The 14,240-nt window shown below is 40.7% G+C and overlaps 1 protein-coding gene across 1 annotated transcript in view; it reads right to left on the bottom strand.

The window, feature by feature from the left end:
* Positions 1–3,881: 3,881 nt before the first annotated feature.
* Positions 3,882–14,240, bottom strand: part of LOC103143665 (myosin-10) — an 82,326-nt gene continuing 71,967 nt past the window's right edge. Inside the window, exons 27-43 of the mRNA XM_016675463.1 lie at positions 14,017–14,188; positions 13,347–13,559; positions 13,121–13,265; positions 12,830–13,036; positions 11,762–11,866; positions 11,528–11,680; positions 11,186–11,434; positions 10,765–10,977; positions 10,385–10,597; positions 9,353–9,514; positions 9,153–9,281; positions 8,955–9,043; positions 8,111–8,234; positions 7,793–8,001; positions 7,611–7,719; positions 7,342–7,514; positions 3,882–5,879 (exon numbers count right to left, since the gene is read on the bottom strand). Of these exons, the coding sequence (XP_016530949.1) occupies positions 5,726–5,879; positions 7,342–7,514; positions 7,611–7,719; positions 7,793–8,001; positions 8,111–8,234; positions 8,955–9,043; positions 9,153–9,281; positions 9,353–9,514; positions 10,385–10,597; positions 10,765–10,977; positions 11,186–11,434; positions 11,528–11,680; positions 11,762–11,866; positions 12,830–13,036; positions 13,121–13,265; positions 13,347–13,559; positions 14,017–14,188 (2,819 nt within the window). The 3' untranslated portion in view covers positions 3,882–5,725. The remainder of the gene's footprint in view (positions 5,880–7,341; positions 7,515–7,610; positions 7,720–7,792; positions 8,002–8,110; positions 8,235–8,954; positions 9,044–9,152; positions 9,282–9,352; positions 9,515–10,384; positions 10,598–10,764; positions 10,978–11,185; positions 11,435–11,527; positions 11,681–11,761; positions 11,867–12,829; positions 13,037–13,120; positions 13,266–13,346; positions 13,560–14,016; positions 14,189–14,240) is intronic.

The following is a 14,240-nucleotide window of genomic DNA, read 5'->3' on the forward strand; positions in this document are numbered from 1 at the left end:
ATCAGTTTTCTAATCTTTATTTTAAGTCGTATTTAATAGATATATCTAATAACAAATGATGGCGCTACTAATATTAATATGCTAATATTAATATACTAATATGAAGCTCACTTTGAAACAATGCAAGTTAAAAACAATATTTTGTGTATATATACTTGCATATACTTGTGGCTGTCTGTTTACAGCAGACAGCCCCTCCCCTCTCTTGCAGGTACTGTGTACCCCCGCTAAATCTTTTAGGGGTACGTAGTACCTTACTATACCCTCCTATTTTACCCCTGGTTATATGATGTCCAAAACAATAAATCATATAGCCAAAACTAGTTTTATGCACCAGTTTTGAGAACTCTATTATGAATACTATATTATACTATAATATGTAAGAAAAACTAAGAATCTTGCAAAAAAAAAAAAAAAAATTGCAGGAAAATATGACATTCCCGATCCATTTAACAATAATAGTATTCAAATTAAAAATCTTTCCCTGCAGGTTTTTTTTGTTTTGTGGAAAAACTCCCTTCAACCTCAAACAGCATGTTTACTGGGGCTTTCCAGGGTTCACACCAAAAACACTAAACAAAGATGGGCGAAACTGGTTTATCATAAAAATTCTCATCGCAACAATCTGAAAATGCCGCCGAGGTATCATCCTCCATTAACCTGCGGGGCTTTGGCACCAAACTGCAGGAAACAACAAAGCCTGATCAGAAAAGGCTCTGCTGTCAAACCAGTCCGTCTTGTGTTAAGCAACAGCGCCATTTCATGAACCAAAAATAATTCTGACGTGATTTATACTAGTTTCATTGTCTTCAGCTTTCAAAGAACAACAATTATATATGTTGTAGTTCTAAAAAGATTTAAAATTGAAAGTGTTCCCACTGTTCTGTATTTGAACTCTTTACTTTTCATAGCATCTCTGCTATCTTGAATGTTTCTAACTTTATTGCAGTTGGATGCAATACCGTCTTTTTCAAGCCTGAATTTCTTTTGATTTCTGCAATATGAAAAAAGATAATACACAAAATAGACTTCAATAGGAATGTAACAAAAACAAATTCAACTCATTTGGCGCAGTCTTGAGCAATTTGGACCAAACGTGTAGCTTAGCATCGATAACTTGAACCTCTAACTAAATGGAAATGAGCTGAAGGTCAATTTCCCACCTTAGAGATTAAAAAAAGTTCACTTTTAGAAAATTTGTTTTCCAACCTCTGGCTGCAGCAGACTGAAATTGTTTTTCAGAAAATTAACATAATCCAGTTCGTAGAGTGAGTGTCGTATGCAGAAAATAAATGCAATCAGACTTTGATCTATGATGATGCTTTTACAGGCTTGCTTTAAAAAGGAAGGTCTGCTGCTCGACTGTTGATAGTTCGAGGTCTTTTTATAATCATGCAGGTGATTTTGGCTGTTCCTAATAAAAAAAAGTGGCGCCATCTTTTGGACAAGATTGGGTATTACAGTCACACTTTTTCACATTTCAAATAATGACTTATAAAAGAGAAAATAGCTATACTTTCCCCTTTGTAATTGTGATTAATCAAAGTTTCTTGGAAAGTTAATTTCTGTTTCACTAACCACACCCAGGGCTGATTACTGTCAGACCAGTATCGATTACACAGAACGTGTCTCATAACATGAAGTAGGCTGAAATATGACAAAAAGCAAAACAACGCTCCTCAGTGGAGAAAACATGGAACATTGACATCCCTGGAGTGGGTTGCTTATCAAATTTACGATATTGGTGAGTCATCCAGGAGCTCCCAGGACGAGAGCTACAGCACAGCAGGGCTCACTTGGCTCAGTTAAGGCCAAATTTCATGTCATGAACTGTTTTTTGGCTTTAGGGGATGGAAGATTTTGCCAAAAATGATGCAACCAACCATGAATTTTTCTGTCTAGCAGAAAATGCTGAGGGAAAATTCCCGGCCATCAGTTTGTGCTCTGAAAGTCGAGGACAAATTGGTAAATACAGCAAGATTTAGGGTTTAATGTGGCCTGGTCATACAATGGATTCCATTAAAAACGGTGAGGAACCACCTTCAACAGGTTGAATTAAAACTGTTCTGCAACGTAGAGTGGGCCAAAATACCTCCAGTGATGTAAAAGTATCAGTTTGTGTAAACGACTGATGGAAGCTGTTGGTCCCAAGGTGACACAAAGACTTACGATGTTGAGGTGGTAGCTACTTCTTTTTAATCGTAGGACCATTTATATAATCTTAAAGCAAATTCTTGGAATTACTCTGGCTACTTCTGACAAATAATAAAAATACTTTGATGATCTTAAACATTTAAAAGAGGGAAAAACCCAAAACAAGACAACCTTTAAGAGCACAATTACTTTTTGATAGCACTATGCCATCAGTAAAATATAAGCATAATGTTCCCCCATAACTGTGACATGACATTTGCATATAAATCTGAATTACTTACTGGTAGTTTTGAGGAGTATCCGTAACGTCTGGTGATGGAAAGCCGATATATGTTTAATGGGACCTGCTGGATGAGGCTCACTGTGACATGCATGTATTTCATGAAGAGTTGCTCCTCTACCTTAAAGAGTGAACTTCATGAAGAATGTCTGCATCCTTCTAATCCACTAAGTCCATGGAGGCTTTTGCTGTTGTTGTTCTTTTGATGAAGATTGTAGCCATCTGCCACAGGAAGGATGAGACGAGACGAGCTGTGTCCCGCTGTGTCCCGTCATTTCAAGCCGTTTGTCCAGAAACCAGGAACTCTACAACCACTGAGCCCTGCAATGTTTACGTTAAACCTTCACTTTTAAAATGGTTTTTAACGCAGAGTGTGAGCTGCACTCTGCACTAAACATATGAAAATAAGTCCATGTATCTATTTAAGACATTTGAAAACACTTTAATAACAATTATGCCACCAGTTGCTTAAATGCAAATCCGTGAAGAGTGTTTGAGAAAACTGACTGTGAATTCAGTTCAGTGATGAAGATGATAACCAAAGTCCAGAAAACATTTTGAGTTAAAAATGTCAAAATTACTCCTTGGTTTTTAAAAATAAAATGTCAAACATTACTTTAGATGGCTAAGATAAGCTTGCAATGACAGCAAACTTATTGCACCCCTAAATCTAAGAAAAACTAGAGGTGCAACATGTTTAATAAGTGAATATAAACTAATAAGAGGTTTTTGAATAATCATGATTGATCACATTTTCCCACAATACCATATTTGTGAATAAGCATTTCTCGATTCAAATAAATGTTGGTGGGTGACTGAATTAATAAATAGACAATATGGTTTTACCTCGATTGAGAGTCGAGTAGAATGTTATGGCTTTGCTATCACGCTTCCAGATCCAGAGACGGTTCAGTTCAAAATGTCATAGGAGCTTTAAGCATTAAGAAATTCAATGGAAATGCGATTTTTAAATCCTCTCTTTCTTAACACCTCACCTCTCAGTCTAAATGATGCAAACAAAGTAAAAATAGATTAACTTTCTAGATTGAAAACATGTTGACACAAATTCAGCTGTTTGGTTTTTTCCAGACCTTGTCAGGATGTCTCATTTGGCCACCAACGTGATCTGGCTCTAAATTTTAAATAAGCTTTGTGTTTGTGAAGTGTGCTTTCTTTAACTTATTTTTACTTCCTGGTTCATCCTGCTACCAGCCAAACACATTAGAGAGGATCCACTTGAGCTCACACAACTAATATTTACTCATTTAATATAGTGATTTAAAGTACTTCAGATGGGAGAGAGAGATAGATAGATAGATAGATAGATAGATAGATAGATAGATAGATAGATAGATAGATAGATAGATAGATAGATAGATAGATAGATAGATAGATTTTGTTCTGTATTGAACAGTTGGTAGCCAGAAGACACTGCGTTCGAATCCAATGGCATCACAACAACATTTTCATTGGGATAGCCAGAGAAAATTTTAGGGTGGTACAACTAAAGGGGAAAAAAAAAGATCATATACATAGATAAATATCAAATCTCGGCCTGAGTTCACATGTTCTCTCTGTGGATGCGTTGGTTCTCCTCCCACCAGCGGATCAATACTGAGCAGCTCGGAATATGAATGTCGTCTATATTGTAAACAATAGCAGAGATATAAATACAGCTGATATCTATTGGATTGTCTTCATTTCTCAAGAACTCAAAAAGTACAAATGCTGTCAATAAGAAAAGTCGTAGCACCCACCTACACCCACTGCTGACGAATCATTAATAACATCCAACACCGAAGGAAGACAGTCACTGGGATGCAACTAATATTTCATTAAATATGCAAATTTATGATATTTTTTAAGAAAATACCTTCATGACATTATACATGGTTCAATATATGAACTATATATGTGGTACAAATGGATGTGCAGCTTCAGGAATATGAAAAAGGCACAGAAGAAGAAGAGAGATAACATGGGCGTAGTTGCTGTTTTTAGCGCTGACCCTGAACAGGTCTGAGTCGACGCTGAAGGAGCAAAGAGCTGAAGCACTGAGGCAGCAAGGCAGCACACAGTCACAGTTCAATACCCAGGAGGAAGCGAGCGATCCTAACCGAGGGCTGATGAAGCACGACTCAATCACAACTCAGCTGAGAATTAAACTAATTCACAAGACGTTAAGCAGTGACAAAGATAAAGAAACTCATGATGATGTTTACGTCTCACAAAGGTTTACATCACATTTTCTCACCTTCAAACCACAAAATTCATTTTATTGGGATTTTATATGATGGATCAAAAAATATTGGTGAACTGGAAGAAAAAGTGTTCCTAGTTTTTCCAATTTAGAAATAAAAATGTAAATTTTCCAGCCCCTTTTAAAAAAATAAATGTGGAATGAGATGAGCCTTTTCTATAAATATGGAAGTAGTTTGAAGCTAGTTGCTTTAGAAACCCTTTTCCGGGTATTAAAAGCAGATTTTGCATATGAACTTATGGAAAAACTCACCATTTCTTGATGAGTCCATAATCAAAAACATTTCTGTTTTGGTTTTGTGAGAGCCACATGTTTCTCTGGAGCCGCAGGTTTCAGATCATAGCATGTTAAACTGTTCCAGTCCAAACTTTAGACCGAGTAAATCCAGACATTCTCAAAGCTTAAAGAACAGGCAAAAACTCACAGAGCTGGTAGAGAGAAACCTAAAAGACTCGAAACCGTAACTGCAGCAAAGTAAACCTACAAACCTCTGAGCCAGGAGCGATAAATCAGTTCCCTTCAACGACACTCTTTGTGTTGATATCACATAAAATCCCAACAAAACACACCAAAGTTTGCAGTTTTAATTTGACAGAATGTGGAAAAGTTCAAAGTGTTTTCCGAATACCTTTGCACAGACGCAGGAACCCAAACGGCTCCTTTCTGATTGGATCATTTTCCAGTGCTGTTGGCATAATTACTGAACAGCTAACCACTGGACCAGCAGACAATATTCATCACCAACTCTATAAACAAAAGTTGGGTTTTCGTGTTTCTAAACTTCTGCCTCTGTAACTAAACACAGATAATGCCTTGCTAAAGAGGGACTGTTGGGGTCCAACTGCTGGTGTCTACTAAAGGTTAATCTGATAAGGGCTTCTGACTAAAATTACATGGGAATTAATTAGGGAAATATAAAAAAAAAAAAGAAAAAACTTCAGTAAAACAGAAGAGATGAAGGAATCGGAGGGTTCCCTGTTGGAGCAGTTAAAGTCTGAGTGATTGTTGCGGGTTTAGTGATATGTGTGCATCTACTCCTGCTGGGGGGCCGGGGTCTCGTTGGCGTTGTTGTCGGTGATCTTGTTTTCCAGCTCGTCGTCTGACAGGAGGTCCAGGGAGGTTCCCTCCGCCTGCAGCGCGCGTCGGCCAGAGCGGCTGGTGGAGAAGGTGATGGGGCCGCCGCGTCTGTGGGAGGAGCAGGAGGAGGCAGAAGGATAAAAAAAGTTAGTATATTACCCTACTTGTTCTTTTTCGCTGTTTTTACTGGGGGAGAAAGTTAAGCCAGAAACTGGCTGTGGGGGTCAGAGTCAAGTAAGAGCTCCAAACTGTGTTTTTCAGCATCCCAGCTCTCTCATTTGAGTTTAAATTTGTCTGTATGTCATATTTTCTATGAATCTAAACTGTATTAGATTTTAGATCAATCAATTGGTGTACGGAGAAAGAAGGAGCAACTTTTTCTGGTGACTTATTACTTTAGGTGAATCATTGACACATTGATTTATTGCTGCTGCTTCTGTTTTCTGTGTTTGTGGTTGATGCACCTTTGGGACTCGTGTCTCTTTAAATGTTAAATATCTCTGTGTTTCAAACTTCCTCTAAAACCAACAGGAACATAATTCTGTTTCACAGAGAAAACACCCCCAAAAACCCTCACAAGTAACGTTTGTGGAACACCGCCTTACGATCCCTCTTTGCTCTTTTCTTCTCTGGCATTAAAAGTGAGGAAACAGGAAGTCTACCTCAGGGACACCACAGTCCACAGACTTTTTTAGAGACTTTACTCTAAAGTGTAATCTCTGTGACAGAATCATCAGTTGTAGTTTTATTCTTGAAAATCACAGCTTTTATTTTAGCTCTGTCCCACATTTAGCTGCATTATAAGGAGCTTTATTTCTAATCTAATAGCTACAAAATATAAAGAGAAAAATGGTTCCAGATAGTCTGACAGAGTTGGACGTTTTGAGAGATTACAGGATTTTTTCTCCATTGATGCATCGAGGCTTAACTCAAATAGCATCAAACAGGCTGTTGATGAATGAATTAGTAAGCAGATAACAGAGGGAGCTGTTACTTTAGATGCATTTGACAAATAGAAAAATACTTAATTCTAATTGATCATTCTGATTTTTCGGTATTTGACCTGCTAAATACCAATGAAAGCTGATAAAGAGAAAATTAACCAATTTTGATCCGAAATAAAACAGTGGAATGATCCTTTTAAATATTATCAGTCATTGTGTGTGTATCCACAATGACTGATAAACACATGGTTGGTTGTCCAACTCATTAAACGATTAATGAGTTGGACAAGAACCTGGTGTGTGAAAACCAAAAGTTAGCAATGTAATAAAAAAGACTTGGCATCGGCTTTTTGTGGATTTTTGAAATTCAGATTATAATAGAATAATATCTAACTATTTTCCATTCTCAACTTTCTAATTTCCATACTTGTCCAGATCTTTCTAGACTGTGTAGGAGTCCTGGGAATATCAATTACATAACTCGGTTTTAGACTCCAAACTGTGGAAGTGCCAGGATAAAATCTAAAGTTTCTCTGTAAAAACTTTCCCTGGCTGCACATTTTGCACCAGCGCAGGCAGAAGCAGCTCTGAACATGAAGCTCTGCAGATATAAACAGATCCTGCACCTGAGTCGGTTCTTGAGGGTATGAACCTCGCGGCTGAGGCCCTCGCTGGCCTCTGTGGCATCGTCCAGCTCCCTCTGCAGCTTCCTGCGCGAGGCGTTGGCCCGGGTGGCCTCCTCCTCCGCCTCCTCCAGCTGCCGCTTCAGCTGCTTCATGCGGGAGTTGGCCTTCTCCAGCTTCGCTCAGGGAAGTAGAAGAACAAACGAGTGAGACGGCGACGGCCAGAAACCGTAATGAATCGCAATCGGCATCGCCGTCAGAGGCAGACATACTTGCTCTTTGAATTGATCGCCATGGCGACGTTCGTCCTCCACCTGCATGCAGACTTCTTTCAGCTTCTTCTCCGTCCTTCTGACGATCTTGTTGGCTGCCGCCCGCTCCCTTCAGGGAAGCACAGCCTCATTTTAGATCAGTGGTCAGTGAAAGGAAAGGAGGAGCTGTAACGGTCGCCCACCTGGCTTCCTGCTCCAGCTGCTCCTCCAGCTGTGCTATCTTGGCCTCCAGAGCGGTGATGGAGGCCTTGAACCTGTTTTTCACCGAACCCTCCAGCTCACTCAGTTTGGCACGCAGGTCCTTGTTCTGGCGCTCCAACTGCTGCCGGGCGTTTTCGCTCTTCTGCGCCGTGCTGCGCTCCGCGCTCAGCTCTGTGGTCAGGGTGTCCACCTGAAAGGGAGGAGGACGAGGACACAGAGCAAGAAAAAAGGAGGTAAGAAGCAGGGCATGCTGGGAAAATGAAGCGTTCTCACAGGTTTAATTGTCATGTAAGGAGTACCTGCATGTTTGTCTTCCTGAAGCGGTCGTTGAGCAGCTCCATGTTGCCCTGCTCCTCCTCCAGCTCCTCCTCCAGCTGGGCGATTCGGGCCTCCAGCCGCCTCTTCTCATCCATCAGGGCGGCTCTGACGGGTTACACATGAAGTCACTTCACGAAGCCTCTGATTTTCATTGCATTTCTAACCAAAAATCTCCACATTGGCCCTAGGAAGTCAGTCAGTCTGAACTGAAATATTTTTATGATTGACCATTAAAAAAAATATGTAGGGCTGCAACTAACAATTACAGTGGTTAGCGATAGCAGCTAACAGCTGATCTGGTGATTTTTCGCTTAATTGGATTTTTAAAATGGCATATTCTAGATTTTTCATTTAGGTTTTTTTATACAATATTAGAAATACTTTAAAAGGCACAAATAAATGAGTATAATTTTTTTTTATGTTTAAATATTAATTTGTCTATTATTTTCTCAGCTTTATTAAGAAAGACCAGACATGCAGATCTAAGAAATAAAAGCTAAATGAAAATAATACAAAATAAAATGAAAGAGCAACTTTCTGTCTTCTGATTTTATTATTCAAGGAAAATGTATTTTTCTGCCAGTGGAAATGGTACTGAAGAATTCAGCAATCATTGACTTAGAGAGCAAGAATATTTATCTTGCTGAAAAGTTACTTTTGGTTTAGTTTTCTCTTATTTTAGTCTGGTTTCAACTAGAAACTAGTCACAGTGTCAAATGTTGATTTCACCTCTGAACAGTGAAATCTGTTTGGATAATTACTGTTACTGAAAACGTTAATTATCAGTCATTTTGTTGAGTTTCATTTTGCCAGGCGCTCTCTTACTTTCCGGAGGTGCTGTTGGAGATCTCGTCCTGCAGCTCGTCTCGTTCTTGCTCGGCGTGACGCCGGCCCCTCTCAGAGGCAGCCAGGTCCTGAAAACGAGACGAGAGATTCGGTAGCTCTTTGTTTCTGTCGCCGTAACGCAAAGAAGGACAAATTGAACAACATTTCAACAAGCAGACGACAAAGAGAACTCCTGACCTCATGCAGCTGAACGATCTCGGCCTCCAGGCTCTTCAGTTTCTTCTCCGTCTCCTTGGACAGGGCGAAGATGTCGTCTCTGGAAGCCCGGGTGTCCTCCAGCTCCCTCTGGTAGTCCTTCATTTGAGCCTGAAGGAGACAAAATGTCATGAAGAAGACGTGTCCCTCGCTGTTTGATCGAGCGTGGGTGAAATCGTCACCTGTAACTTGCGCAGCTGCTTGATGGCTTCGTCCCGGGCCTTGTTGGCGCCCTCTATGTGTCCCTCGATGTCCTTCAGGTCCATCTCCAGCTTCTTCTTCGCGGCTGCAGCCAGAGCTCTCTGCTTCCTCTCATCCTCCAGTTCGGCTTCCATTTCTCGCACCTGCAGCCGACGCCGTTAAAGTCATCAGGAAGACATTAAGGAGTTTGTGGATTTTTACATCAATATTGTTTGAATATTGGCTTCATGTGGTTTATGAGGCCGGGGAGAGTCTGACAAGGCAGGGGAGTAAGGTAAGGGAGTGAGGAAATGATTATTTTATTTATTCTTTTTTTTAACCACCAGTTCTATTGTTTTCTGAGAAAAGAAAACTAAGAATGGAAACTGAGAAGCTGTCGTGTTTTGTTTTTAATGTCTTGTTATTCCGATGTCTGCAACAATGTATGGTATTGTGTGGATAGAAAAAAATCAGCCAAAAAATCTCAGAAATTTTCTAGAAAAAACTTGGATATTTCTGAGTTTGAAAAGTCAAAAAATTTGCTAGAAAAAAACTTGGAAATGTTCAAAAGGTTTTTTTCTTTTCTTTTTTTTATTTTCAAAAATAAACATTTTTGACCTTTTGAAACTCAGAAATTTTCAAGTTTTTTTCTTATTTCTATTGAGATTAATCTCAAAATTTCCAATTTTTTTGGCAGACTTTTTTATTCTTCCCTTCTTTTTCTTTATCTACAATGTCACAGATGTCTGAGCTGAAAGATGAACTCTACATTTTGTAAAACACTATTGAGTATTTTGACGCTGCAAGACAAAAAGATGCCCATAAATACAGATTTTCATTTATAGAAAACTACACAGACACAGGCTTCAAGTGTTGCTGTATATTGGAAAAAATCCAATGCATGAGTGTTACTTAAAAGGAAGTAAAAATAAAATAATAAAAAAGAAAGAGACAAAGTAAAGGACTGAGCTGGATTCCTGGTTAGAGAATTTTTTCCCCCTTCGTTCAGAACGGATGTGTGTTTTGTTGGTCACCTGCTTGACCAGAGCTCTCTTCTTCTCGTCGTTCTGGTCGTCGCGGCCCTGCAGGTCTCTCTCGTACTGCGCCTTCATGGCCTGCATGTTGACCTCCAGACGCAGCTTGGCGTCCTCTGTGGCCTGCAGCTCGTCCTCCAGCTCCTCCAGCTGAGTCTTCATCTCCTCCAGCTGCTGCTCCAGCGTGCGCTTGGACTTCTCCAGCTCATGGACCTGCACAGTTGGATCATGTCCTTCACACTCTCCTCAATCAATTCATCTATCTGGGAGTGTAACTGTTTCTACATTAGATAAAAAAAAAATGAAAAAAAAAAAAGTAAAAAAAAAAAAAAAAAAAAAAGTAAAACAACGACATAATTTGCTCCAAAATCTTTGCTCACGTTCTTGCCAACGTCGTCCTTTGAGCTCATCAGGTCCTCCATTTCGGCTCGGAGCTGCTTGTTGATCCGCTCCAGCTCCTCTTTGGCCTCCAGTGCCTCGTCCAGAGCTCTGGTCATGGATAGAGCTTTGGTCTCCTTCTCTCTGGCCTCGGCTTCGGCGCGGTCCCTCTCCTCCGCGTAGCGGGCCGAGATGCTCTTCTCCTCGGCCAGCATCTGCGGATCAGATTGGGGATTTTAACTGATAGTACTCTGAGTTTACAATTTGTGGAGTTTTAAATATGCATCTCAAGCTCATTTTCCAGAAGAAAGTTTGTGCAAAGATGTGTTCAGTGAAAAAAGTAAGAAAGTTCAAGGGGTATAAACACATTTTTAAGGCTCTGTATGAAACCCCACAGAAGTTCCTAACTCAACATCTTCCAACCTGGTCAAACTTCTTCTGCTTCTTCTCCAGGTTGGAAACGATCTGCCTCTGGTGATCCAGGTCGACGGTGAGGTCGTCCAGTTCCTGCTGAAGGCGAGTCTTCGTCTTCTCCATCTTCTCAAAGGCAATGGTCTTCTCCTCCAGACGCTGGTTGGACAGCTCCAGGTCCTTCTGGAGCTTCTTCTTCGCCTCCTCCAGGTTTTCTATTGTTCCGACGTCGTCCTCCAGCTTCTTTTTGCTCTCCGACAGCTGCAAACACACACACATACAAACACACACACACAGTCAGAGTCAGAATCAGAAGAAAACCCCTCGGCATGCTGCAGAAATCCCGCCCCCTACCTGAGCCTGGACGCTCAGCAGCTGCTTCTCCAGGTTCTTGCGGGCCTCCTCGTCCTCCTCCTGCTGCTCCTGCAGAGCGGTTTTCTCCTCTTCCAGCTGGCGGATGCGGCTGCTCAGGTTCAGCTTCTGCCGGGTTTCCTCCTGGAGGAGCTCCTGCATCGGCCATTACTCGGTTAAAACAAGAAGGACTCAAGAGAAAAACAACACATAATGTTGAAATCCTGGGTGTTTAACCTGTGTGTCTTGCAGTTGACTCTCTAATCCGGAAACATCTTTGGCCATCTTGATGCCCTTCCTTTCTGCATCTTCCAGCAAGGCCGACACATTGTCCAGTTCGGTCTGTGTGGAGAATCGGGTGATCTTTTCTTAAGCATTTTAACTCGCATGTAAATAAATAACAAAAAGAAAAAAGATCTATTTCAGTTTGTGTAAAAATCAAGACAATATTTGAAAATGGTTCAAAATAAATCCATCATCGCCACTTGATCTGAACATTGGCAACAGAAACAGATCAATGTAAAAGTAAATGAATTTGATTAATTTAAAGGTTGAATGAGCTTTTAATTCAAATCCAAGTTTATTATGAATGGGAATATTCCTAAATATTCCTAGATATTTCCTCTCTTGTTGTTGATTCCAGGTATCCGATCTGGTTCCTGTTCATGGCATTTTTAAGTGACTGGTATAAAGTCCATGACTGAACTCAAATCCTGATGCCTGTTGTTGATTTTGTTCATTAGTTTCCACATCAGCTGGACTTCTGCTGTTAGTCATTGAGCCTGTCGCTGCGTTTTTTAGCCAGTTTGTTAAAATAACAGCCTTTTATTATTTACAAGGTTTGCTAAACTGAGCATCAAATCAAGGGAAAGAAGAGACATTTTTCATATTTAGGATCAGGATTTCCTGAATATACTTCAGAATATCAAACAATCACAATAAGTGTAAATATGTAATTGTTTTGATAAAAGCACTTCCAATAGAAAGATGTCTCAACTTATTTGGGTTAAACCCGACTCCGCCCCTCACTGACCGTCCCCTTCACTAGATAAAAGGAACTTTTTTATATGCACAATTCATCAAGTACAATGACCTTTCTAGGGTGCTATTTCAAGAAAGCACAACAATTTAAACTTTCTGGAAAGACCCTGTTAAGGGAAAAAAAATAAATAAATAATAATAATAATAATAATAATAATAATAACATTAAATTTTTGACAAATTTCCTGCAAATCAGTCATTTTAAGCTGCAACAGTGACAGAAAACCCATGGTAACATCCTGGGGGCCTGGATGAGTCCGTCACCTGCAGCTTGTGTGTGCGTTCAGCCAGCTCGCCCTTGGCCCGCTCGCCCTCGGTGACCCGGGCCATGAACTCCTGCAGCTGACCCTCCAGCTTCTTCCTCTTGTGCTCGGACTCGGTCTTTGCTTGCTGTAAGGTTTTCACCTCGTTGGCCAGCTCCTTGTTGGCATTCTCTTGGCTTTGTTTGGTCTTTTCCAGGTTAGCTTTGAACTGGATAAAAAAATAAAAAAATAGAGATGTTAAATGCTAAGCTAAACTGCATCTGTTTGTAAAAGCGTGCCGTTACTCCAGTACCCTCTTGGCCTGCTCCAGCTGCTCGGACAGCTCCTCCAATGCGGTCGCGTGCCTCTGTCTCATCTCCTGGATCTGAGCCTCGTGGTTTTTCGTTTCCTCTTCGATGGCTTTCTTCAGCTCTGCCACCTCCTGCTCACGCTTGGTTCTACTCAGAGCACAGACTGGGTTTTAGAAGTGCCTCCCCACAATTAGGGAGAGTGGAAATAAAACCAGAGGAGGATGTTACCTGAGCTCCTGCTGCGCCGCGGTCGTGTCCAGCGTGTCCTCCAGCTCCGTCTTCAGCGCCTCCAGCTCCTCACTCAGATCCCTCTTGAGTTTCTCCGCCTTGTTCCTGGCCTGCTTCTCAGACTCCAGGTCCTCCTGCAGCTCAGACAGCTGGGCCTGCAGCTCCCGGATCTGCTTCAGCGCGTTGTTCTTCTGGTTGATCTCCTCTTCACCCCTGCAGACGAGGGACAGAGAAGATGACTTATTTTAGCTCTCAGCTTTTCATATGTTGATGTTGGAACCAAGATTTTTTTAGATGCAGATGTATCCCTTGACACAAATGATCAAGAGCACACTAAAGGAATGATATGTTATTGCATATCATGCTTTTGGAGTTCTCATAAAAAATGTTTATTTTTCTATTTAATAAAAGAAACTGAGTTACTTATTTGCATCTTTTAATGTATTTCTAGTAGTGCATAAAAAATGGCTTAAATGAAAAACCTGCAGAATTTTCCAGGTTTTTATCTGATTAATCGATTATCATCAAAATAATTGATAGATTAATCGATAAGTAAAATCAGCCCTAATTTCTCATACATAAACCTTAACAAGGTCTAGATGACTACGAAAATACATATTCATTTGTTTCATATAGTCAGCTGAATAAATGCTTAGACAGCGTCTCCCACCTGGTTTGCATCATCTGCTGTTCCTCCTCCTTCTTGCTCAGCTGGACTTTGAGCTCCTCTATCTGGGACTGCAGCTCGCCTATCTGGTCCTGGAAGTCGGACGTCTCTCCGTCCAGCTTCCTCTTGGCCTTCTCCAGCTCCTGCCGGGTTTTCTCCTCTTTCTTCAGTCTCTCTAAATGGGGATTAGAGCAGCACAGAGGCTCAGGAAATAAGACATTACAAGT

The sequence above is a fragment of the Poecilia formosa genome, unplaced genomic scaffold, assembly GCF_000485575.1.
Source record: "Poecilia formosa unplaced genomic scaffold, Poecilia_formosa-5.1.2 Scaffold114, whole genome shotgun sequence".
In the NCBI taxonomy this organism is placed as follows: Eukaryota; Metazoa; Chordata; class Actinopteri; order Cyprinodontiformes; family Poeciliidae; genus Poecilia; species Poecilia formosa.